This window comes from Mustelus asterias, chromosome 1 (genome assembly GCF_964213995.1).
Source record: "Mustelus asterias chromosome 1, sMusAst1.hap1.1, whole genome shotgun sequence".
Classification (NCBI taxonomy): Eukaryota; Metazoa; Chordata; class Chondrichthyes; order Carcharhiniformes; family Triakidae; genus Mustelus; species Mustelus asterias.
Genome location: NC_135801.1, coordinates 165,669,003 through 165,696,341, shown reverse-complemented (window position 1 = coordinate 165,696,341; position 27,339 = coordinate 165,669,003). Strand labels below are relative to the sequence as shown.

At 42.4% G+C, this 27,339-nt stretch overlaps 1 protein-coding gene across 1 annotated transcript in view; it reads right to left on the bottom strand.

Annotated features, from left to right (window-relative positions):
* acaa2 (acetyl-CoA acyltransferase 2) overlaps window positions 1–27,339 on the bottom strand; it is a 46,719-nt gene that overhangs the window by 5,286 nt on the left and 14,094 nt on the right. Inside the window, exons 2-9 of the mRNA XM_078222253.1 lie at window positions 26,998–27,164; window positions 22,544–22,672; window positions 14,286–14,402; window positions 11,713–11,860; window positions 10,603–10,778; window positions 9,185–9,314; window positions 5,828–5,898; window positions 4,304–4,458 (exon numbers count right to left, since the gene is read on the bottom strand). Coding sequence (XP_078078379.1) covers window positions 4,304–4,458; window positions 5,828–5,898; window positions 9,185–9,314; window positions 10,603–10,778; window positions 11,713–11,860; window positions 14,286–14,402; window positions 22,544–22,672; window positions 26,998–27,164 — 1,093 coding nt within the window. The remainder of the gene's footprint in view (window positions 1–4,303; window positions 4,459–5,827; window positions 5,899–9,184; window positions 9,315–10,602; window positions 10,779–11,712; window positions 11,861–14,285; window positions 14,403–22,543; window positions 22,673–26,997; window positions 27,165–27,339) is intronic.

Genomic DNA, 27,339 nt, shown 5'->3' with positions numbered 1-27,339 from the left:
TGGGTATTGGGCCGAACAGGAATGAGATCATCTATAAATGTCCTCCATGGTGAAAAAGCTGGGTGACTTTTGCTGTTTATTCTGCCAGGAGTTCATTTTTTTTCCCTTGCACTGCCTGAGAAATTGTGATAACACCAAACCCAAGTGACAAGTTCAGGGTTGGCACCTTCTGGGTCTCTACACCTCACTCATTTTTCTCTCATCATGGAAAGACCACCGATTTAGTTCTGGGAAAAATGAGGTGTTCAAACAAAATAACAAAGGGATTTGATAGTGAGAAGTAATTACCTTAAGTAGGACAACCCACAGGCAGTAGGAATAATCTTAAAGTTAGATTTGGGCCAGCAAGGACTGAAATAACGTAGCATTCTTTCCACACAATGGGTAGTCACAATCCAAAAATTCTATAAACACCGTGTATGTTGGAACAATTGAAATTAGAGACCACAATCAGTATTGCTCCAATGGAACAAATGATTTTTCTAAGTTTTTCTTAGATTAAAGTTCCTCATATTGGGCAGAATTCCAACAAATCTGCAATGTACCCTCTTTAGAACCTTCATATCTCCCACTGCCTCTCTCCTTTCTTAAGACCCTCCTGTTAACCCATGTCATTGGCCAAGTTACGAGTCACAACTTCCTCCTCACATCCCCTTTGGTTTGGTGACCACTTTTTCCTTACTCCTCTTTGACATGCCTGGAGACAAATATTTTTTCTGCATAAAAAGCATGATATAAACACAAGTTTGTTGTGTTATAACCATGTAGCTCAAACTCTGCATGCACAATTTTATGGAACAGGACAGGAATCAATAACAACAAAGTGAATACTTTAGTTTATATACAAAGAGTGCAAGAGCTCCACCTACTGACCAACACACTCATCTACAAATATCCAAATTGGGAAATACAGGAAATCAGTATCTGAATAGGTTAGCTTTTCAGGCAGGATGTTTTCCTCAAAATTCCCAACATTGAACTATTTTCCCCCATTAGATGCTATCCAAGTTCAACAATTTTTTATTTAAAATTAGTGTTGATCAACAAAACTATTATGTTTCTGTTTCAAAAGAATTACAAAAATTCATTTACATCAATCCTTAGGTTCTCAGATCCATTTATATACAGTAAAAGCTGTAAATTCAAGAACACTTTAGGGACTGGCATCAGCTGTCTTTTTTTATGCAGGCAGTTTATTTTCAAAATAGCCACTTGGTGATATTTAACATGGCTGGAGCCCTGCATTGCCTCCATGGGTAAGACCCTCTTTAGGATTAAGGTTCCTGGGCCAGGAGCAGAGGTTCCACCAGCCAACCAGAGGTTGATAACTGTCCGTTGCAGGCAGCATCAGTGTGAGTGGTGGCATCTGCTGGCAATGCACCCAGGAAGATGCCCAGGATCACTGAGGTACCCATGGTATAGGGAGGTGGTTTTAGGATGGGATCATGGAGTGGGAGCTGCAAAGATGGAGGGGGCAGCTTTCAGTGAGCCCGTCTCTTTCCCAATGCTGGATCCCTTGGATCAGGCACAGAGTAATTAAACTGTCTCTTTAATTCAAGGTAAAATGGAGTAATGAGGAGGGGCATGTGATATCCTACTTGTTTGCCGAACGGTAAGCCAATGCGACCTGGTTACCATGGGGCCTGGAGGCCCAGGTCAAGTCATACCGAAGTCCAAGTGCCAACTTTTGTACCTAGACCCAATGAAAGGAGCAGATGGCTTTGCGATGGCCAGACCTTTAGATGCTTAGCTTTGGGAGCTCTGCACCTCATGCCAGCTGGTGTCAGGACCCCAGATCCAGAGGTCCTAACCCCATTTCAGACAGATCCTATTTTGCCAGTTGGGGAAAACGGGCAAGGTATAATTCACATATGGGGAAATCCTGAACCGAGCAGCTCCATTCGAACGTAGTGCTGAGTTCAAACAGATCCCCTTTTTGCTGGAGTGAGGTCCATCTCCCAGTGTGTGACAGAGTAGGTGTGAGCGCTTGTAAAAGACAGCCTGCCGTAACTCCAAGTTGAAAAAAAGTCAGAGCTTGCAGTTTCAATATCTGTTTGTCGTTATAACCCGAAAAACTATTAGTGTTTGACAGTTTCCACAACCTATTACATTGCGGGGCAGGGGTGGTTGCAGGTTCACAGTTTGATTGACAGCTCTAAGAGGTTATTAAGGGATCATCAGTCTTCGGTGTGGGGCTATAAACACACATGCTTGTTTTTGGTAGGAATTAAGTAATTGAGGGGATTTAAATGTATTGGATGGGTTTTATCAATGAGTGTTTTTATTATATAGTGCGTCATGTAATACTTATTACTTTATTTTATTTCATCTTAGCATGGCTTGCAAAGGCTGCCCAAACTTCCTAGTTCTGTGCGCCTACCTCCGGAGTGAAAATATAGGTCAAAGATTCCAAGACACGAAGCAGAGTGACATGTGCAAGAACGAGAGCGTTACAGAAATAGCAGCTGCTGTGAACAGCAGGGGTTAAAAAGGCTGTTCTCTGTTAACCATCAGGCAGGCTAGTGGTGGGAGCACATTCTCTGGTCAAAGAGAGAAGATCAATACAGATTTAAGGACACTGGAAGATTCGCCCTAGCATGGCCAGGAGTCGTCGCCATAATGAATCTTGATGCTAGAAGTCAGTTTGGAGATTTTCAGAACGGCATTCAACATTGTGATTTGGTAAAACGGGTAGCATTGAACCTGCTGGCAACTGGGAGTAACTTTGGACGGATTCCTGTAAAGATCACTATTCGCTGAGTGCTGTATAATGTATAAATGCAGCATGGGTTTGGTTATGTTAGGAAATTAAGGGGGGTAATTTAGTTTAGTATACGAGTTGCCTACTAAGTAATGTTTAATAGTTGTTTTAAGTGAAAGACTTAAAAGTGTGAAATCTCCTTATGCAATCCTTTAAGTCAGTCACTGGGAAACCAGGTGTCTTTTTAAACATTATCGGTCTCAATGGGGATCGGAACAGGCTATACACATTTTCAGTAGAATGGGGTGTTCTTTCCCCAGCATTAAATGGGCAGAAAGTTCTCTATCTCTGGGCTAGAGCATTTAATCTTAGAGGTACAGCAGCCTTCTGCTGCTATGCATGTAAGGTAAATAGTTCCTCATTCCACAAAACATGGCACTTTCACAAAATCCACCACCACCTTCTGCTGGTTACCATGCACTGACTCTCTGGAGAATTTGGGGGCATGATAAACCAGGCTGCAAGGGAAAGTGCCAGTGGCCTGACTCAGTGAAAGCTTCAGTTTTGTTCCATATTTTAATTTGTAGAGAGGTTTGGTACTTTGGTGGCTGTGTGTAATCTGTTATTTTTGAGTATCTGTGGATTCAGAGTCCCTTTTGTATATTTTACCTTGCATGTTATTTGGTGCTCTCAACAAGTATCTGTATATTATATTGCACAAACATTTATTAAACATACAACTGGTCAAGAATCTGAAATATTAGCCGTTTCTTTATCCTCAGATGCTGCTTGACCTGCTGAGTACTTTGTGTTTTCTGTTTTGATTTCTAAACATTTGCATTTGCAAAGAATAAAACTGCATATCCCATGAAGGAATGGCGAATCACTTAAAGCAACTTCTGAATTTAACTGCACGTGTGGCTGTCAGTTTCACAGAGTAATGAGGGTGAATGCTGACAGCTTCACCGTCATTACAACCACATTGGAATAACAGTGTGCATAAATCCAATGACACTTGCAAAAACACTACATGTCCCTGTATTATCAGTTACAAATAGCATGATTCTAAAGTGTGGATTATTATTGGATCCGGAGTGATATTGTCATACATATTAATCTGGTGCAGTGGAGTTGAATTCAACGTAAACACAGTCCTGGTCCAGAATACAGGAAAAATGCACCCATTATACCACAAAATTTTATTCAGGCTTTTGAAGATATGCATGTCTTGAGCCACACTCATACACTTCTTTTTTTCTAGGCCAAGGATAATTGTAAAGTTTATACTGGTACACGCGTTCGAAGAGCTGAATGACCTGATCTTATTTTCTATGTTTCTATGTGCTTTTATTCTAGATTATAGAAAATGCACCCTTTACAAGTGCAACAACTTGACAATAGCTTGATTCATGATCAGGAATTCAGCTGGTGGTGACGAGCAATAGATCCTACAATCCACTGTGCAATGCACTGAAATTCCTGTATAATCTTGCCAGTTGTTTTTTTTAAATATTAATTCATATAATTTAATTAATACACATAAAAATCCACATAATTTAGACAGGAAGCTGACAGACAGATAAATCAACCCAGTTATTGTACCTCAGCTCATGAACTAGATGCGCTGTTATCCTGGTTCCTGATGCTCCCAGTGGGTGTCCCAAAGCTATAGCCCCTCCATTTACATTAGTGTTCTCAGGGTCCAATTTCAGGGCCTTCTGTACAGCCAAATACTGAGGAGCAAAGGCTTCATTTACCTTTTGAAGAAAAGATACGTCATAATCAATAACAATGTAAGCATTAGTTTGAAATACAAGGTTGCTCATTTGGCTAAGGCAGTGAAATGCTGTGCCACAGCTTCCATCCATATAGACAGAGTTAGTTAATCTGAGCCAGAACAGTAGCTGTAATTTGCCTCAGGGTCCCTGGTTTAGAGAGTGGGATTTCAGTCAAGATTCTTACTCCCATTCCAATAACTTCTCCTGGAAAGTGTGCTGTGAGGATGCTGGAGGAGAATGGCAACAGGAATGGATACAATCCTGCATGGAAGAATACTCTGCCAAATCTCACTGTTCTGGCCCACAGTTGTACGAGTCAAATTGCTGTTTCAAGTTTACAAAGAAAGAGACTTCAATATTTGTTTAAAATGTGTAATCACTATTCCCAAGTTGGAACTTAATTGCTTCTTTATTTTGTGCTGCGCTACCCCCCGAGGGAAAGGGGAGACTGACCCTTTAAGGCTGGTGTTTGTCCCATGCTGAGGCCAGCAGTAATTGGCTGGTTCCCAATTAGCTTAAGGTGAACACATTGAGCTTGGGGCTGAGGGATGGATAAATGAGGTGAGGCTGTAATGGTGTGTTCGAATCTGCAGAGATGAAAATTACATTTGTGAAAATGGTGCACTGTTCTGGGATAGTTCGAATTTTTACAATGCAAACACACGCCGCTCTGGAAGTGGAAGGAAAGGATGTCATCGTGAAAAGATGACATTTTGGATGTAGTTGGTTTGTGGTCCTGGAGCAAATGCATTGTTTTTTTGACCACATAAACCAGTTAACCTTAGTTTTATGAAGCAATGCAGAAGTCTGTATGAGCCATCTGATGTTTTGATTCATGAACTAAAGAATTTCCACCTGTGTGTCTGCGAGTAAATGAATCTCTTGTTTATTCAGTATCTGCATGCCTGGAATTATTATTTAAGTTTTCCTGTGTTGAACACATGTGAAGCATGACAACTGGATAATGAGTTGTAAAATACAAGCTGAAGGTGTTCAAACCAGCTAAAGGGCAGTATAATTGTTTTTACAAAGTCACTGTAGAACCTGTGTGAGGTACAGAAAGAGGGCAACATCTTTAGAATATCAAGGAGGGGAGAAAAGTGACAAGAGGAGGAACAAGAAGAGGCCCCTTCACTTCTGAACTTGCTCTGCCATTCAATTAAATTATGGCTGATTAATACACAGCTCAAGCTTGTAAAAGGGGAGCTAGAAAAACGCAAGGGAGAAAGAGATAGAAACTGAAGCTGATAGGTTTAGTTGACAAGGGGTATGAAGAATCTCTTGCAGTTTAATTGTATAATACTATTAATTATGGCCATTACAAACAAGCTCATTGATTTTCACAGACCTCTACCAGATCCATGTCCTTCAAGGATAATCCTGCTTTCTTCAGGGCCCCACTGATTGCTGGCACTGGACCTGCCAGGGAGAGAATAAGAAATAGTAAATAAGGAAACAAGTAGATAAACTTTGACATTAAATTCTCCAGATATTAAAAACACCAGCTACGCAGCTGATTAGAATATTGAGGCACCAAGTGCCTTATGCTGGCAATGTGAACTCAGTCACACTACGCAGACTTCTTTGTTCAGGGCCTTCTGTGGCCAGAATGGTTAAAACTAAGGCCAGATCATTCCTGGGGGAGAGGAATGGAAAGATATCCACTCTGAAGTTTGAGAGATCACTTCGTAATTGAAACTTATCTTCCTAAATAATCACTTTTGTTTGCTTGCTAGTAGTTGAGACTGGACAAGCAGTGGCCAAGGGCAGGTTTCATGTTTGGTTGGAAGAGGTAAGAAAGAACATTAAAATGCTGCTTTCCTACTCTTTTTCCCCTTACCAAAATAACTTTTTCTATCGTCAACCCCTCCTCTCCCCTATATATTTGATCCTGGAGGTTCTCAAGCTTCTGCCAATTTATAAAATATATTGAACAGTATCTGACTGAGAAGAACAGATTAATATTTTGGATGCGAGTGCTCATTGAAACTGGCACTGTTGAGTAGCAAAGCTCCTTTTAAAGCTGTTTTCATGTCACAAGATACTAGGTGTCCAGCTTGCTGTAAGCCAAATGCAAACCTGCAGACTTATTGAACCAGGCAGTACATTAGACGTCTCAAAATGATGCTGAATTTACATTGAACCATATACGCCAGGATATCCCCAGGTCCAATCTCTTACCTTAACAAGGTTGGTGGCAAGGAAATGTCAATTGGGCATCAGAATCCCAACTTGTGTGGGGAAGGGGAGAAGAAATGTTAGGATTTTTGTTCCCGATTGTTGTTTGACAACTCTTGCCAGATGCATTGAAGTTTATTTATTCATGCCACAAGTAGGCTTACATTAACACTGCAATGAAGTTACTGTGAAAATCCCCTAGTCGCCACACTCTGGCACCTGTTCAGGTACACTGAGGGAGAATTTAGCATGGCCAATGCATCTAACCAACACGTCTTTAGGACTGTAGGAGGAAACCGGAGCATCTGGAGGAAACCCACGCAGACATGGGGAGAACATGCAGACTCTGCATAGACAGTGACCCAAGCTGGGAATCGAACCCGAGTCCCTTGCGCTGTGAGGCAGCAGTACTAACCACTGTGCCACCATTTGTAGGTGATGGGCAACTGCAGGATAAAGATGGTGACGCACTTCATTGGTGAATAGCCTGCTAAGTCTCATGCATAAAATGTGGTTCTGGAGAGCTATCAGTGTCCAGGTAATTACAACCTGGTGAGATTCTAAAATTTGGAAACAAGGGCGGCACGGTAGCGCAGTGGTTAGCACTGCTGCTTCACAGCTCCAGGGACCTGGGTTCGATTCCCGGCTTGGGTCATTGTCTGTGTGGAGTTTGCACATTCTCCTCGTGTCTGCGTGGGTTTCCTCCCACAGTCCAAAGATGTGCGGGTTAGGTCGATTGGCCGTGCTAAAATTGCCCCTTAGTGTCCTGAGATGCGTAGGTTAGAGGGATTAGCGGGTAAATATGTAGGGATATGGGGGTAGGGCCTGGGTGGGATTGTGGTCGGTGCAGACGCGATGGGCCGAATGGCCTCTTTCTGTACTGTAGGGATTCTATTCTATCAAGATGCTGATGGGTCCTCATCCTGTTGGGAATCATTTGTATAAACGCCCACTTCAATATTCCATAGGATAGTGCAATGGATCCCATTTCAAATTTAAATTAGGCGCACACAGCGCATATTTTTTCCAAAAAAAGAGAAATGAAACAACAGTTATGATGTTGAAATTATGAAGTTACAAACCAGTTTAACAAATTCATCTGAAATTCCCTATCCTAAAGGGAGAGAGGATTTTCAGATGGAAGAATTAAATATTTTGACTGCAAATGCCAAACTGGGCAAACTTAGATTGCTCAATAAAAGATGATTTAAACAGTCATATAGCCTGATACTGGACTACTTAGAATATAGCAGTTCTAGCATCATCTGAAAGCGAATTTATTGGTAGGGCCAGTTCATGGAAAGCTTTATGATTAGCTTTCGCCCAATGTTTTGCCTCATCAAAGCAAACCTATGCAGTGAATGTTGTCAGGCTCAACTGTGCAGGGTACCATAGTCAATCATTCTCATCCTTCTTCCGTTGAAGCACACCAGTCAGCAACAAGTTTGCTTTTGCTTTCTAAACATGGTGGTGCTGAGACCATATGCAGCTACCAATTGCTGCTCTGACCGAGGTCAATTTACTTTGCCAAGGTGTTATGACCACAGCTGATGTTATTGCTCAAGTGAACCAGACCCCAGAATCAGGTCTGTCTCAGTGATCATAAACCTTTTTTGCGAAAATGAGGGAGAGGGACTGACCCCAAAAGCATAGAACTGCAGTAACACCTTTAGAATTATAAATATTAAAAATAAAAACTTCAGCACCCAAAACTAAAGTTACACAGTTAAAACAGTCTTACAGAACAAACGCCCCCAAAAACCTGCTTGGTCAAAATTTCTTTATCCAGAGAGTGGTAACGCATGGAATTCACTACCACACAGTATGTTTTCAAGATGGAGTTAGATGTTGCTCTTGGGATCAAAGGATATTTGGTGGGAAAAAAAGAAAAAGGCTACCAAGTTGGATGATCAGTCATGATCATAATGGTGGAGCAGGCTTGAATGGCCTACATCTGCTCCTGTATTACACATGTAAGCTACCTTCTTGGCAACTTATTGATTTTTAACAATAAAAGCCCAGTAATATTACCCGAGTCAAGGAAATGTTGTCACTTTAATATAGGTATACTGAACGACTTCTCAAACACTTCCACTCTGGAATTCCAGAAGGAGGTTCAGAAACAAACTGTTTTCTTGAAAACAAAGACTCTTCTGGCTTATCATTGGGTGGTTTGGTCCAATTCAAAATTTTTCACAGCAGCTCCCACACAAAGGAGCTGGCCTTCAGGGCTTTCCCCACAGTCATACCACTCAGTTAAATATCCTTCCTTAAATATTCTTTCCATCTCAGGTTCCATTGTCCTCAACTTGAACTTAAACTTCTCCATATATAAAAATCTTACATGTTTTCTATTTCACCTTTACTCTTGGGTCACTAATTTAAGAGAACAAGAATTTAGAGTTAAACAAACAATTCTCAAAGTTTTATATTCAGTTACATCATTGCTTCAGTTATTGGGCTTCTCAACTGTTCCCCAGCCTGGGAAAGTCTCTTTTACCTTTACAGATGATACGGTGGTACTCACCAATTCCCATAATGCTTGGGTCACATCCACACACATGATGCGCCACTATTCTGGCCAGTGGTGTCAGCTTATGTTTCTGGACAGCATCTTCACTGGCTATAATCACTGCAGCAGCTCCATCACACACTCCCTAAGGAAAATACATTGAAAATAGCTTTTGGAAATGGTTGTACTATTATTCCTTAAACAAATCTGGTTATATTTGTTCAATAATATTAGACAACCTAGACTCTGGAGTACTAACTTGTTTGTTTACACTCCTATACTTTCATCTATACTTTCATTGAATCCAAAGAACAGGCTAGTAATATCTGATGTTTCAGTAATGAAGAACTAAGCCAAGTTAGTCAGGAAGGTCCTACTTTGGATCTCGATCGCAGCAGTTGGGGCATTCCAATTTGCTTCAATGTTCCTGATTAAGGAGAGGGCAGAGAGAAGAAAAATATCCCAACATTTTTGTTCTGGATTTCTACCCTGTAATTCCTGCGACAAAGTAGTCATGTATTGGTATGTGGAAAAAATAAGATCAAGCCTGGTTGTGATAGCCTCATGGTCAATCACCCCTTAACATTCACTATCTAGGCTCACACATGATGAATAATCACTTCACTAAGTAACTATAACTTGCATCTTGATCACACTTTTAATGTGTCCCAAGATACTTCACAGGAGGCTTATCAGGAAAAAATCTGACACCAAGCACAAAAGATCAGGTGACCAAAAGTTTAGTCATAGAGATACACTTTAAAGGAGGAAAGGGAAGTGGAAAGGCAGAGAGTTTAATGGCGGGAATATCAGAGCTTAAGGCATGGCAGCCAATGGTAGAGCAATTAACACTGGAATGTACAAAAGGCCAGAATTGGAGGAGTGCAGTGACCCAATTACAGGGCTGGAGGAAATAACAAAGATAGGGAGGAGTGAGGCCATTGATGATTGAAAATAAAGATGTGAATGTTAAAATCAAAACACTGGGTGATGAGGAATAGTACTCAGTGTGATTTAGGATACGGGTAACAGCCATGAGAGTCAAATCTACAAGTAAAAAATACGAGGATCAGGGTTTCAGCAGCAGATGAGCTTAAGCAGAGGCAAAAATGTTATGGGTGGAAATAGTTAGTTTCAGTGATGGACATTTGAGTGGTTGGAAGCTCATATTGGGGTCATAAAAGATGCCACGTTTGTGAACAGTCAGATTCCTCAGGCAGTGACTATGGTGAGGGATGGAATCAGTGGCTAGAGAATGTAGACTGGCTAGTGCTGTGAATCATAATCCAAACATAAGTTAGTACTTCCAGAATAGGGGAGAGAGTAAAGGTAAACTGGAGACACAAAACGACTTAATGGTAAATTTTATCAACACACAATCTGACATTAAGTACACGCGACAACATTTCACAAAGAGGGGCTTTGGAACATACTGAAGCATTTCCTGCAGTGACGGTGCCATTTTTCTTGAACACAGTTGGTAGCTTGGCCATTTGCTCTGCAGTGGTCTGTGGCCTGGGATGCTCATCCTGGCTTACAGATTGTACTCCTTTCTTGATTTTCACCTCAATTGGGGCCATTTCCTCATTGAAGTAACCGGCTTCATGGGCTGAAAGGTATTATGCAACATAGTAAATGCACACGTACATATTATTACTTGCTTCTCATTCTGTACTATCTAGCATCAGCTGTTGCCTATCTAATTTATTTCTTCATTAGAAAGGAAACTAACTTTTCTTTCAAAAACAGACCAAAATACTAATAATAATACCACCAATCATGTTTGAACTAACAAATTGCTGGAGGGAAATTTTAAGATGGTTATTGAAATTTGTTTTGAAATGAAAAGGGCATTCCTCCATTCCTTTGTGAAATGCAGTGATAACAAGAGTTTGTTATTTTCCCTCACACTATGTTTTCCCAAAAAATGAAAATAATTGAAGACCCCATTAACAGTATAACTTTAAAATGACATATTACTATTTCCTTTTTAAGAGATAGACTACTCTTTGAACTACTTCTCATGTTCTGATGAATCATTTAAGTCATTAACAAAGTTTTCCTTTTACAGACTTTTGATTTTATCAAGTATATTAATTGGGACCGAAGCTTAAGTGAGGATTTTAACAAAATTAAACACCTCATTTTAAATTTCACTATTAAAAAAAAAATGCAAATATTTATGAAGGATTGGTAGTACAAAAAATGTATCCCTACAATCGGGAGTCGCAGTTACAGACTACAACACATACACTCAACATATCAACAACAGACAATTATGGTGTATAGATTCTACCTCATGAGATACAAACTACAAAGCTGCTGAATGATGCTGTTAACTACTGACTTCAGATTCTAATTTAGTAATTTATTTTTAAAAGCCAATTGTCTTTGTGGTGTATTCCTGCATCTTCTGTTTCAGTTTTGTATATTTAATATTTGTGGTTACCTTTTTATTTCTACCGAAACTAACGATCCTTCCTACAATTAAGTGTCCTCGCATGCAGATTTTTGCACATGACTCAGCGTCACTGAGCACTCACCAGTTTTCCATCTCTTCTGAGTCTGTAATGCATAAGCATCACATTCCGCCCTGCTTATTTCATACTGCTCAGCAAGGTTTTCTGCTGTAATACCCATAGGTGCTTTAATGTGGAGATCCGTCAATCCTGCCCATAAGGTGTCTTCCATCTGTACAGAAATTTGTTTCACAACTATTAACAAAAAATAGTTCAATTCTTAAATTCAGAAAACTTTCTGCATGCTTATGGAGGTGAAGGAGTTAAAACGGTGACAGCTTCATCCCTCAGTATAAAGCCAGTGTCAGAATCCAGAAACTTTTCCCCAAACAATCAGACTTAAAATTCTTACTATACTGCTGCCTCATCTTCACACAAGCTATACTCTAGTTTAGTGGCAGTACTTTCAAATCATTTATAAAGGTTTAAGCCAGGAATGATGGAATACTTTCCAAATACTTAGATTAAGCTGCAACATTTAAGAAGCTTGACATCATCAGCTTAATATACACCACTGGCACATACACCGAAGTATTCATTCTCCTTCTCCACATTTGCATACTAAATACACTGGGCCAAATCTTACAGCCTGGATCAGTGGAGACGAGACGAATGACTGAAGGTGTAAATAGCTCAAATATTTTTGAGTTAGAGGCCGGTACGTTTCAACTGTTCATGCCGGCAGCATCTTCTGGTCCTGCCAACAGTGCATCCCCGCTGCTGGTTTCCCAGCGGGAAGGGGTGCATTCCATGGGAAACCCCATTGACAACACGGTCGGCACAGTAGCCCAGTGGTTAGCACTGCTGCTTCACAGCTCCAGGGACCTGGGTTCGATTCCCGGCTCGGGTCACTGTCTGTGTGGAGTTTGCACATTCTCCTCGTGTCTGCGTGGGTTTCCTCCGGGTGCTCCGGTTTCCTCCCACAGTCCAAAGATGTGCGGGTTAGGTTGATTGGCCATGCTAAAATTGCCCCTTAGTGTCCCGAGATGCGTAGGTTAGAGGGATTAGCGGGTAAATATGTAGGGATATGGGGGTAGGGCCTGGGTGGGATTGTGGTTGGTGCAGATTCGATGGGCCTGATGGCCTCTTTCTGCACTGTAGGGTTTCTATGATTCTATGAACAGGGGGGCCAGAAGATCCTGCCGCTGGCCCATGTTGGGCTGCTTCCCGCTGCTGCAAAACCCGTGACAGATTGTGCAGTAAATCCCACCCAGAGACTTGTGGCAGATCAATGGGACACAACTGACCCCAACCACATCACTTCGACCTTCAAACTTGCCCTGACCGGACCAACCTCAACCCAATCTGACTACCCATCCACCTATCTACTCATCCATTCACTAACGTTCAAAGACTGGACCTTTAAACTCATCATTTGGTAGTTACTGTCATTAAAAAAAAAAACTTGTCTTCCCTGACTCTACTCAGCTTCAATAGAGCTCCCCAAGGTATGCTGCCCTGCGCTTCCTGAAGGGGCTTGCAGCTCCGAAAGCTTGTGTGGCTTTTGCTACCAAATAAATCTGTTGGACTTTAACCTGGTGTTGTTAAACTTCTTACTGCATTTCTTTGCCAGCCAGGGTCGGAAGATCCCAGAAGAAATGTGCAGCAATGTCAGGACATATCAATGTCTCTGTGCACAACAGCAATCACTCAACATTGCCACTGCCTGGAAGATTCAGACCACTGAGCTTACTCTGACAATACCTTTATCATTGGTGGTCAAAATCTAATGCCCTACTTAACACCATCATGGGAGCACATTAGGATCTATGTAGAAAATAGTAGTAGACTATTCCACCTTTCAAGCCTGCTCCCCTATTCAATATGATCATGACATCCTCTAACTCAACGCCACACTCCTGCACTCTCTCCATACCCCTCGATGTCGATCTATTACAAATACTCCAGTAGTTCAAAGCGAAGGCCCATCACCTCTACCTACTCACAGGAAATAACTAGCACAGACAACATCCTCGAGAACAAAAACATATCTACTTGTGGCTGCAAGTAACTCATCTCCAGACTTCCCAAAGCCTGTCTACCATCTACAAGGCACATGTCAGGAGTGTGATGGAATACCCTCCAATTGCCTGGATGAGTGCAGCTTCAACGACACTCAAGAAGCTTGACACCATCCAGGACAAAGTAGTCTGCAGATTCGCCACCTCATCCATTACTTTACCTATTAATTTTCTCCACCAATGATACATAGTGGCAGCAGTGCATACTATCTACAAGATGCACAGCAACAACTTACCAAGGTTCCTTTTAACAGCACTTAAAACCTGCAATCTTTATCACCCAGAAAGACAAGGGCAGCAGAGATATGGGAGCACCAACACCTGCATGCCCCACACAAGGTCATACACGCACCATTCTGACTTAGAAATATATTGCTGTTCTTTCACTGTCCCTGGGTCAAAATCATGGAACTCCCTTCCTAACAGCACTGTGGGTGTACAACACATGGGCTCCAGTAGTTCAAGGCAGTGGCTCAACACCACCTTCTTTAGGACAGCTAGAGTTGGGTAATAAATGCTTCCGTAGCCAGTGACGCCCACATTTCCATGAATGAAACTTTAAAAAGTATATTTTACCTGGATGTCAACCCCAAGCTTTGTGCCAAATCGTACATTCCGAACAGCATATGGAGCCTGACTCATGCTTTCTGATCCTCCACACAATACAATCTCGGATTCTCTAAGGCAGATTTCCTGTAACAAAGAGAATGTTTTATATTAAAAATGCACATACCATTTCAAATCTGACCGAATTTATCCATTCATTGATGACACAGCAAGTTGGCACATTCCCAAGAACCTAGCTCATTATACTCCTGGGACATGCAAAAAAAAATTTATTTGCATTTATTTAAAAGGGTCCATGCATTTGACTGGCCTACTGCTGGTCCAAAGTCCTATCTTCCTATGACTTAAGTAAACTCATAGAAACCCTACAGTGCAGAAGGAGACCATTCAGCCCATTGAGTCTGCACCAACTCTCTGACAGAGCATCTTACCTCACTCAGGAAATTATGACAAAACACATCAGCGAGGATGGAGATTTAAAAAAACCCTAACTACCCAAACGGCAAATTAAAAGAAAATCTTAAAAACTGCATACAGCAGTTCAAATGGAATTATTTCAGTTTAAGTCATCTGTAAACATTTTAATATTTTAATTGTCGAGTAATCAAATTCAAGGTGGCGCCGGAGTGTGGCGACTTCTTGCGAACTGTCCCCAGCATACCCTCTAATTCTATCTTTTGCTCTCGTTCAATGCTTTTGAAACTCCACTCTAACTCTTATAAACCCTCTAACAATCCTCCATTTACCTACCTTATATTAAGCTGATCTTTCTCTACACCCTAGCTATGACAGTAACACTACATTCTGTACGCTCTCATTTCCTTCTCTATCAACGGTATGCTTTGTCTGTATAGCGCACAAGAAACAACACTTTTCACTGTATGCTAATATATGTGACAATAATATATCAAATTATGATTAAATGGAATAGAGGAACAGGGATACACAAATTTTTGCAAGCAGAGATAATAAAGCTACTTAAAAAAAATGCAAAGGACTGGTCTTCATTTTGAGGGTAGAAGAGAAAAGCAAAAAAGTTTAAGAAGTGCAAAAATAAACACCAGAACCAAGAAGATCAAGAAAGACTGAAGAGCCTCAAGCTCTTTTCTGTAAACTGAGGGGCGACTTGATAGAAGTCTTTAAGATTATGAAAGGTTTAGAAAGGGTAGACATAAAGAACAGGTTTCCACTTGTGGGCAAGACCAGAACTGGGACCATAAATATGAGATAATTACTGCCAAAACCAACAGGGAATTCAGGAAAAATCTGCTTACCCAGAAGAAATAATGTAGGGAGGAGTTATACAATAAATGGCAGAGTCATCAGGAGTATAGAAACACAGAGGGACCTAGGTGTGCAAGTCCACAAATCCTTGAAGGTGGCAACACAGGTGGAGAAGGTGGTGAAGAAGGCATATGGTATGCTTGCCTTTATAGGACGGGGTATAGAGTATAAAAGCTGGAGTCTGATGATGCAGCTGTATAGAACGCTGGTTAGGCCACATTTGGAGTACTGCGTCCAGTTCTGGTCGCCGCACTACCAGAAGGACGTGGAGGCGTTAGAGAGAGTGCAGAGAAGGTTTACCAGGATGTTGCCTGGTATGGAGGGTCTTAGCTATGAGGAGAGATTGGGTAGACTGGGGTTGTTCTCCTTGGAAAGACGGAGAATGAGGGGAGATCTAATAGAGGTATACAAGATTATGAAGGGTATAGATAGGGTGAACAGTGGGAAGCTTTTTCCCAGGTCGGAGGTGACGATCACGAGGGGTCACGGGCTCAAGCTGAGAGGGGCGAAGTATAACTCAGATATTAGAGGGATGTTTTTTACACAGAGGGTGGTGGGGGCCTAGAATGCGCTGCCAAGTAGGGTGGTGGAGGCAGGCACGCTGACATCGTTTAAGACTTACCTGGATAGTCACATGAGCAGCCTGGGAATGGAGGGATACAAACGATTGGTCTAGTTGGACCAAGGAGCGGCACAGGCTTGGAGGGCCGAAGGGCCTGTTTCCTGTGCTGTACTGTTCTTTGAGTAGTTAGAATGTGAAACCCACAACAGCCTCGATGTCTGCAAGATGATGCTAGATAAACAAATGAGGGAGAAAGGAATAGACAAAAAAATAGTGGGAAGAAGCTTGGGTGGAGCACAAGGAGTTGTGGACTGATTGGGTTGTGCAGCCTGAATGTAATGGCATACTATGTGATGTTACACTTCCTGCTATCTGTCACATAGCTAAATGCTCAGCAAGTTAAACAGAATCTGTGGAATGAAAAACAAAGTTAACATTTCAGGCTGATGACCTTTCTTTAGAACTGTAAAAAGTTAGTGGTGCAAAATCTATAAGCAAGTACAGAGGCAGGGAAAGCGCAGGAGAAGAAAAGATCTGGGAGGGAAGTCTATATTCATAGAATCCTACAGTGCAGGAGGAGGCCATTCGGCCATCGAGTCTGCACCGATCACAATCCCACCCAGGCCCTATCCCCATAACCCCATGGATTTACCTTAGCTATTCCCCCTGACACTAAGGGGCAATTTAGCATGACCAATCCACCTAACCTGCACATTTTTGGACTGTGGGAGGAAATCGGAGCACCCGGAGGAAACCCACGCAGACACGCGAGAATGTGCAAACTCCACACAGACAGTGACCCAAGCCGGGAATCGAACCCAGGCTCCTGGTGCTGTGAGGCAGCGATGCTAACCACTGTGTCACCGTGCCGCCACCCCCCCCCCCCTCCCTCCCCCCTTCAGCCTCTCAAACATAGAAAATAGGTGCAGGAGTAGGCCATTTGGCCCTTTGAGCCTGCACCACCCTTCAATATGATCATAATTGATCATGCACTTTCAGTATCCCATTCCCGCTTTCTCTCCATACCCTTTGATCCCTTTAGCCACAAGGGCCACATCCAGCTTCCTCTTGAACATATCTAACGAATTGGCCCCAACAGCTTTCTGTGGTAGAGAATTCCACAGGTTCACAACTCTCTGCGTGAAGAAGTTCTTCCTTATCTGTCCTGAATGGCTTACCCCTTATTCTTAGACTATGACCCCTAGTTCTGCACTTCCCAAAATTGGGAACATTCTTCCTGCATCTAGTCTGTGTCATCCCATCAGGATTCCATATGTTTCTATGAGATCCCCTCTCATTCTTCTAAATTCCAGTGAGTACAAGCCCAGTCGATCCAGTCTCTCTTCATATGTCAGTCCTTCCATTCAGGGAATCAGTCTGTGAACCTTCGCTGGACTCCCACATTAGCAAGAATGTCCTTCCTCAGACTCGGAGACCAAAACTGCACACAATACTCAGGGTGTGGCCTCACCAATGCCTTGTATTACTGCAGCAAGACCTCCTTACTCCTATACTCAAGTCCTCTTGCTATGAAGGCCAGCATGCTATTAGCTCTCCCCACCGCCCGCTGTACCTGTATGCCAACCTTCAGCGACTGTTCCACCATGACACCCAGATCACGTTGTGCCTCCCCTTTTCCTAAACTGTCACCATTCAGATAATAATCTTCCTTCCTGTTTTTGCCACCAAATGAATAACTTCACACTATATTGCATCTGCCAAGTACACCATACTCAGTCAGTAAGGTATAGTGGAAGACAGAAAAGATTAAATGTCAAAAAGGATGAGGTATCTTGTACTATTTTCAGTCAGCTCCTCAGCAACATGAAGGGTTCATTGTTCACTCTGGGCATATTAGATGATGTATAAAGTCACATTTTAGTTCAAAGGGAGAAAGGCCTGTTTTTGACTTGGACATGATGAATGTCCAACAGCAGATTATTGTGAATTGCCTCCAAGTGCCTTTGAGAGGCTAAAGAGAGCACCTGATTTCGAAAACACAAGGAGTGTCCATTCCAATTATTCTTTTTTTGGATGGCAGCAAACTACAAGTTGAATTTCTCAGAGAAGATGTGAGCCTAAACTGTTCTTCATGGCTTGGAATATCAACACAAGCAATGGAACAGCCCCTTTAGACGGTCCAGTTATGAAGCAATATGTGGAAAAAAGGGATAATAGTTGCAAAGAGTAATATCGCCAACCTATGCTTACTTGTTGCTCAACAGGTGGACAGATTTTTAAATTAATAAGGGATTGAAAAGGCTATGGTGAACGTGGTAGGCAGGAAAGTGGAGTTGACGCTGAGGTGAGATCAGCCATGATCGTGTTAAATGGTAGAGAAGCTCAAGGGGCTAAATTGCCTACTCCGGCTCTTAGTTCTTCTGATTATTATGACCATGGAGGGGTAGTGACCCACACCGCAGATATGTTTTCAAAGTTCCTCATGAGATTCTGAATTAAGCGTTTGATTTTGAGTATATCTTTCAAAGCACTCAATCTGAACATTTAGAGAAAAATCAAAGCGATTAACAGATTGCAGTTTCTGGTTAGCTCCTTGCATCATCACACTGAAGGCATAGAACTACTGAGGAAATTCTGAGGTTTGACAACTGCTTCTAGAAGATGCCATCTAGTGGCTGAGTTGGGGGTTCCAGATTTGCCATGATTGATTGTAAAGCAGCAAGCTGAATTTCTGAACCTCCAATTACTAGAAGCATCATCCACTGTGAGTACAGTATCTAGCCATGCCGTGACCATGATGGTGACAGTGCACTTAGCCTATTTATGGTGAGTTGTTCTGGTCACCATGCCATTTGTGAGGACTGTTAGTATCTGCTGTTTACCTGATAAGGCATTCTCACCGGTTGTCTGATAATTAACTAGTAACTATGCCTCTTATGCAACCGAGTCAATATTCCACAGAAGACCTGGGCCAGGTGAGTCCACAATATTCAAGGACGTCAGGCAGCCAACCTATTTATCCAACAGAATTTCACTTCCCCGTCCACTAGCATATCCCTCGCCTCCTGATAATCTTAAACCTAGTTGAACAAGCAGGAAACAGAAAGCTAACTTTGAAATCTGTTCCTCTCCTCACAGATGCTGCCCAACCTGTTGAGTATTTCCAGAATTTTCTGTTTTTAAATATTAAAAGCAGAAAATTGTACTGGTAATCTGCATGATTTCGACTAACAAAGCTCCAACAATTTGGAATACCCAAGTGTTGGGTATTGTTAACCTTCGCCCAGGTATCTGAATTTTGCCAGTAGGCTTTGTGCCTATGACGATAGTGTGTTTGTCTCATATCAAGTATAAAGTGCAATTGTATTGACTTCTCAATAACTTAGTTTGGAAATTCCCTTTGACGACCTAAACTTCTGGAAGTGTACAAGAGGAAAGCAAGTCATACCCCTGTGACAAGTGCAATTTCCACTTATGAATTAATTTAAATGAGGAATCATTAACAGTGTACTCAGGTATTGCAGATGTGTGTTAGGTCAAGAACTGGATTATCCATTCTGCCACAGAGCTGATTTAGATCCAATCTTCCATTGCTTTATGTGGTATTTTGGAGTCTCCTGAATTTCAATGAGTATCCCCCATTTAAAAGCATGTTCCAATAGCACGTTTTCATTTAAGTTTATTTATTCGTGCCACAAGTAGGCTTACATTAACACTGCAATGAAGTTAATGTGAAAATGCCCTAGTCGCCACACTCCAGCGCCTGTTCGGGTACACTGAGGGGGAATTTAGCATGGTCAATGCACGTAACCCGCGCATCTTTTGGACTGTGGGATGAAACCGGAGCACCCAGAGGAAACCCACGCAGACACGGGGAGAACGTGCAAACTCCACACAGACAGCGACCCAAGCCGGGAATCAAAGCCGTGTCCCTGGCACTGTGAGGCAGCAGTTTAGGTCGTCAAAGGGAATTTCCAAACTAAGTTATTGAGAAGTCAATACAATTGCACTTTATACTTGATGTGAGACAAACACAGTATCGTCATAGGCACACAGCCTACTGGCAAAATTCAGATACCTGGGCGAAGGTTAACAATACCCAACACTTGGGTATTCTAAATTGTTGGAGCTTTGTTAGTCGAAATCATGCAGATTACCAGTACAATTTTCTGCTTTTAATATTTAAAAACAGAAAATTCTGGAAATACTCACTGTGCCACCATGCTGCCCAATTTACAATGGTTTGGAAATTAGGGAAGTTCTCTCAATAGCACTGCTTCTATTTTTCTTTTAATGCCGTTACTGCAAACTGCCGCTTCACTCACCATCCTGCTCCCTCCCTCCCTCCCATTCACCACTTCCTTCCTGCTCGATGTTTCCCTCCCACTCCCTCCCTGCCTTTCGCTCGCTGTTCCCCTCATGGTCTAGGCATAGCATAAAGAATTAATAAGTGAGAATGAAACAGAGAGTAGAGATAAATCTGTCTTTTTTGGATTGACAAACTGAATTAGTGGAGTGCCACAGGGATCAGTGCTAGAGCCTCAACTTTTTACAATCTACATCAATGATTTGGCCATAACCAAATGTATGGTAGCTAACTTTATCAATTACACCAAGATAGATCGGAATGTACGTTGCCTAGGGAAGGTGGAGAGTCTGCAAAGGAATATAGGCAGGTTACGCAAGAGGGCAAAAATATTGCAGATGGAGTATAATGCGTGAAAAGTGTGAACTTGTCCACTTTGGCAGGAAGAATAGAAACGCAATCTATTGTTTAAATGGAGAGAGATTGCAGAATTCAGTAGTACAAAGAAATCTAGATGTCCTGGTGCATGAATCAGAAAAATGTTTATATGCAAGTAAAGCAAGTGACTAGGAAGGCAAATGGTATGCTGGCATTTATAGCAAGAATATGAAAATAAAGAGGTTTAATTGCAGCTGTACAGGATTTTGGTGAGACCACATCTGAACTACTGAAAATATTGTGGATGCTGGAAATCTAAAATAAAACAGAAATGCTAGAAAAACTTAGCAGGTCTTCAGAAGATGTCATACAGACGGGAAATGTTAACTCTTTCTCTCTACAGATGTTGCCAGACCCATGGAGCTTTTCCAGCATTTTCTGTTTTATTTCCGGAGTACAATTTTGGTCTCAATTTAAAATAGGTACAATTGTGTTAGAAGCAGTTCAGAGAAGGTTCATTCGCCTCATTCCTGGACTGAAAGGTTTTATCCTGTGAAGGAAGGTTGAACAGTTTGGGACTACAGCCATTGGCATTTAGAAGAACGAGAGGTGATCTTGTTGAAACAGGAAGACTAGAACTAGGGAACATGGTAAAAAATAAGAGGTCAACCTTTTAAAACTGAGATGAGGAGAATCTCTCTCTCTCTCTGGTGGGTCATTTGTCTGTGGAATTTTCTTCCCCAGAAAGCAACGGCTGGGTCACCGAGTTTATGCAAGGCTAAGTTAGGTAGATTTTTGATCATCAAGGTTACACAGCAGACAGGAAAGTGCATTTAAGACCACAATCAGATCAGCCATGATCTTATAGAATGGCAAAGCAGACTCGAAAGGCTGAATGGCCTACTCCTGCTTCTATTTTCCCATGTTCCTTATCTCCCGCTCCTTCCCTACCACTCCTTCCTTCACCTAAAGTAGACTAGCCATATAAATATTGTAGCTGTAACAGAAGATCAGAGACTGGGAAGTCTGCAACAAGTAACTCACCTCACGATCCTCAAGTCTGTCCATCATCTGCAAGGCACCAGTCACGTGTGTGATGGAATAATCGTCACTTGCCTTGGTGAGTTCAGCATCAACAACACTCAAGAAGCTCAACACTGTCTAGGACAAAGCAGCCCGCTTGATTGGCACCCTGTCCACCACCTTCAACATTTACACCCTCCATCACTGACACACATTGACAGCAGTGTGTACCATCTACAAGGTGCATAGCAGCAACTCACCAAAACTCCTTTGACAGCACCTTCCAAACCTGCGACCTCTGTCACTTAGAAGGACATGGCACTAGATGCATGGGAACACCATCTGTAAATTCCCCTCCAAGCTACTCACCATCCTGACTTGGAACTATAAATCGCCATTATTTCACTGTTGCTGGGTCAAAAATCTGGAACTCCTTTCCTGACAGCACTGTGGATATACCTACATTCCATGGACTGCATCAGTTCAAGGCAGTGACTCACCAGCACCTTCTCGAGGACAATAAGGAATGGGCAAACAACACTGGTCAAGGCAGCGGTGCCCACATCCCATGAAAAATAAATTAAAACGTCAGGACACCAATGAACGGAAGAGAAACGAGCACAAATATAGCCATATAGTGTAATAATTTTACAAAAGCTTCCAACAAAAACATAGGTAAGATATTGTAATATTAAACACATTGTATATTGTGCTTAATCCACTAATGCAGGACGCACTGCAGTTGTTCAGTACCTGTGCTCCAGAGATGATTGACTGGAAACCAGATCCACATAGTCTGTTTACAGTTAAGGCAGGGACTGGAATAGGAAGTCCAACTTGCAATCCAACATGTCTTGCAATATAAGCAGCATCTGGAGAACTCTTTAAAAAAATAAATAAAGCTATATTAATGTTATTCATTGTCAAATACCACGACTTTTAACAAGATACTGGACAAGGTTGACTTGTGCATATTATGCATGGTTCACTAACGCAGGTTACCTGAATGGAAGATCCACTATCCCTGACTGAAATACAAAAGCAGGGAGAAATTAAAATAGAATCCCGAGTGCAGAAGGAGGCCATTTGGCCTATCGAGCCTGCACCGACAACAGTCCCAGCCAGGCCCTATTCCCGTAACCCCACGTATTTACCCTGTTAATCCCCCGACATTGGTGGGAAAAAGTTCAAGTATTCATCCAACCTCATTGCACATCAGCTATTTCACACTGTGGCCAAACAACCTAACCATCTTGTGAGTGTGGGAGGAAACCGGAGCACCCGGGGGAAACCCACGCAGACACGGGGAGAATGTGCAAACTCCACACAGACAGTGACCCGAGGCCGGAATTGGACGCTGGTCCCATGAGGCAGCAGTGCTAAGTCTGTTTCTGGTCTGAGGAAAATGTATAAACTGAGGACTTATAACGAGAGGACACAAAAACAGACAACAATGATTAAAGTGCTTTCATTGCATAAAGCGGATTGTCTCAGTAATCTACTTTCCCAGCTGAGCATCTAATGGTGCTTGAATCATTAAGAGATATAGCAACACTGATGGAACTACCCGAGAATCTGTTGATCAAGATTTTAATTAGAATCACTCAGAATATGAAAAAAAATCTCTTTAGACTGACCACTGCACTTTTCAGCGCTTACATCAAGGTTTCAGCTAAACCAACAGCATGATTGTTTGCTGAGAAAAAAGGAGCATAATCAGAAGACGGCGATAAAGCAAAGCACTCAGACCAAGGCTTCCGAAGGATCTATTGTTGGCCTCTTCGGTACGTTATATACATGCTGCCCTTTGGTGACATGAAATGCAACTATAGGGTCAGCTTTCACATGCCTGTATTTAACCTAATTATTTACTTAATCCTTTGATTACCAGTATGCTATCAGGACTCTTGTCCAAAATTGAAGCTTTGGATAAGTTTCACCTTATTCTAGCTCAGGGCTTTCCAAACCTTCCAGCCGCAGAACCCCTAGTGACCTACCAGGAGCATCAGGGAACCCCAAGTATTCTCAATGTGAGCGCCCCATTTTGTGCTGCAAATTAGGTACAAAAAAATGTGAACCATAAGACATAGGAGCAGAATTAGGCCACTCGGCCCATCGAATCTGCTCCGCCATTCAATCATGGCTGATATTTTTCTCAGCCCCTTTCTCCTGCCTTTTCCCCATAACCCCTGATCTCCTTATTAATCAACAACCTATCTATCCGTCTTAAAGTCACTCAGTAACCTGGCCTCCACAACCTTCTGTGGCAAAGAGTTCCACAGATTCACCACTCTCTGGCTGAAGAAATTCCTCCTCATCTCTGTTTTAAAGGATCGTCCCTTTAGCCTGAGGTTGTGCCCTCTGGTTCTAGTTTTTCCTACTAGCGGAAACATCCTCTCCATGTCCACTCTATCCAAGCCTCGCATTATCCTGTAAGTTTCAATAAGACCCCCGTTATCCTTCTAAACTCCAACAAGTACAGACCCAGAGTCCTCAACCGTTCCTCATACGACAAGCTCTTCATTCCAGGGATCATTCTAATGAACCTCCTCTGGACCCTTTCCAAGCCCAGCACATCCTTCCTTAGATATGGGGCCCAAAACTGCTCACAATACTCCAAATAGGGTCTGATCATAGCCTTACACTGCCTCAGAAGTACATTCCTGCTCTTGTACTCGAAGAACAAATCTTTTCTAGCTACACCTATGCATATATTAAAAAACACGCAACACGCATCTTTCCAGCGGTTAGACCCCCCACCACTACTCCTTTCCAGAGGTCAAAGCCCCCCTCTCACTTCCTGCCCAAGGCTGGAAGGCCTGTCCCCATTCTTTTCCCCAGAGCTCAAATTCATTCCCCCACCCACTCCTCCCCCGAGGCCGAAACCCAACCAGCTCCTTCCCCAGAGAGTCCCAAACCCCAGCAGCTCCCTCCCCCGAGGCCCAAACCCCAGCAGCTCCTTTCTCCCCCCCACCGAGACCCAAACCCCAGCAGCTCCTTCCCCTGAGACCCAAACCCCAAGAGCTCCTTCCCCCAAGGCCCCAACCCCAGCAGCTCCTTCCCCCGGGACCCAAACCCCAGCAGCTCCTTCCCCCGGGACCCAAACCCCAGCAGCTCCTTCCCCCGGGACCCAAACCCCAGCAGCTCCTTCCCCCGAGGCCCAAACCCCAGCAGCTTCTTTCCCTGAGGGCCAAACCCCAGCAGCTCCTTCCCCTGAGGGCCAAACCCCAGCAGCTCCTTCCCCTGAGGGCCAAATCTCAGCAGCTCCTTCCACCGCCCCCCCCCCCCCCCCCGCGGCCCAAACCCCACCAGCAACATTTGCGAGGTGCCCCGCCTCTGCCGCCTTTGGGCCACAGACAGCCTCTCCTCATCGTCCGCTTCTGGCTGATTAGTCTCCTGCCAGCTCCTGCCTCCCCTTGGCCTCACTGTTGGCCATGATTTCTCCAATTCTTTTTAAATTTTGTGCATTCAAACCGGCATTTACTGGTCACATGGCAGTCACCAGCTTCACGGACCTCCTGGAAACCCTTCACAGGTACAGACCCCAGATTGGGAACATCTGCTCTCATTCAACATTGAGGAAGTCCGCTGCTATTCTCTTCTGTTCTTGCCATGAACTCCATTCAGTTGACATTGATTCTACCCCTTTGTCCAGTCATGCATTCAGACTAAACTAGAATGAATACATATACCATCTTCAACCTCCTTGCCACTGAATATCTTATCACCATGGATTCAAATCCTCCTCTACTCTCCTTTCAGCTTTCCTGTCCCTCATCTTCCATATGCCCGGGGTGCGTGGGGTCCTTAATTATGCTGGCTGCTTTGCCGAGGCAGCGGGAAGTGTAGACAGTGTCAATGGTTGGGAGGATGATTTGTGGCCTCAAGTCCCACTCAAGTCTATAACCTAGCTTGACACTGGTCTAAATCAAAAAAGACATTGATGTGAGGAAATATAGTGTTCATTAGTTTGATATTATGTTAAAACCGGTACTGGTTAAACCAATGAAATCTGATCATAACTGTGAAATAAAGCAGCATAAGTGATTCATATCAACCATATCTAATCAAGCTGTTGTTTGGCCCTCTGAGTACAAGAGGCACAATTACCTACAAAAAAAATCACAGGGCTGCATGTTTTCTAAAACCCATGAACAATACTGTACAAGCAGAGGAGACTAGAGTGACAACACTTTGCAAAAGATGTTCAGAGTGATTAACAATGCTAGTGAGCCCAAGAACTTTTAATATCCAACTGCAGAGTTAAGTTCTCTCAGTTTTATAACAATCCCTGTGTAGAGATTACCTATTTTTTTCAACAACAGCTATCCTACGACATATATTCTTTAACCCAATGTAACACCTGGCTCTTAAATATGTATTTTATATTATCTGTGCTGTGTTAGCTAATCTTAAATAGAGACATTACGATTTCCTAAGTGTTCCTAGAGCAAAGATGAAAAAGGTCAATTCAATACTGCTAACAAATTATACTTGTTGTATTATGTCTATTATATACCAAGTGAGGACAAATTGGAGCTCAGTTATCGAGAAAGGGCTCATAATTATTAGGTCTTTCAGAAATGTCCCACTCTGCATCACTCACAATGAATTATTTTTAATTTATAATTTTTAATTAATTGAGTAAGCACTCAAGGCTGAATAGCCTGCGTCTGATTACTGCCAGGCTCATACTCAGGGACATTTGCACTGATGAAACTATTTTTCTGCTGTGAAGAAAGTAAAATGAAATTGTTGACAAATGCCAATAAAGTGAAATTAAAGTTACATTAAAAGTAGCACATTATATCTCATTATGCAAAACCTCAGCTTAATAAAACTTCATTGCACTAACACCTTCCCAAGGAGCAGAAAATCAAAGTGACCTTTAAAACACAGATCTACAAATGAGTTCCTGAATCTGAACTTCTGAAATCTGCCGAGTTCTTGACCTTTTAGTATTTGTGAACTTATTTCCAAGTTATTCCCTTTACTGCATATGAATAAAAATACTTCTGCAACTGTGGTAAGATTTTCCTTTGGAACATTAGCATGGCATTCAGAAATGTTGATCTGAAGTGCGGGTTGGGGGAAGTTCTGGGCGTGTCAGTAATGTATGTAGAAAGGTTTGGAGAAACACAGGCTTAGCACACAACAGCTGCTGCAACATTTTCAGACTCAAGAATTGTGATCCATCTCACACTGACCTGCATTACATTTCCGACAATGATGCTGTCCACAAGGTCATGCTTAATCTTCGCAGCAGCTAGTGCAGCCTTTGCAGCATGTGTGGCTAAATCTGTGGCAGAGTAGTCCTTCAGTATTCCTCCATAAGTACCAAAAGGGGTACGTTTGGCAGCAACAACGAATACACCTTTAAAAAAAAAATGCACAGAAGCTTACAGCACTTTATTATGTTCTGCACAAACTCCTCCACAAACTCTCAGGAATAATAATATACAAACGTTAAAGGAGCATTCACAAATAACTGGACTATTATTAGAATCACAGAATGGTTACAGCACAGAAGGCCATTTGGTCAGTCATGC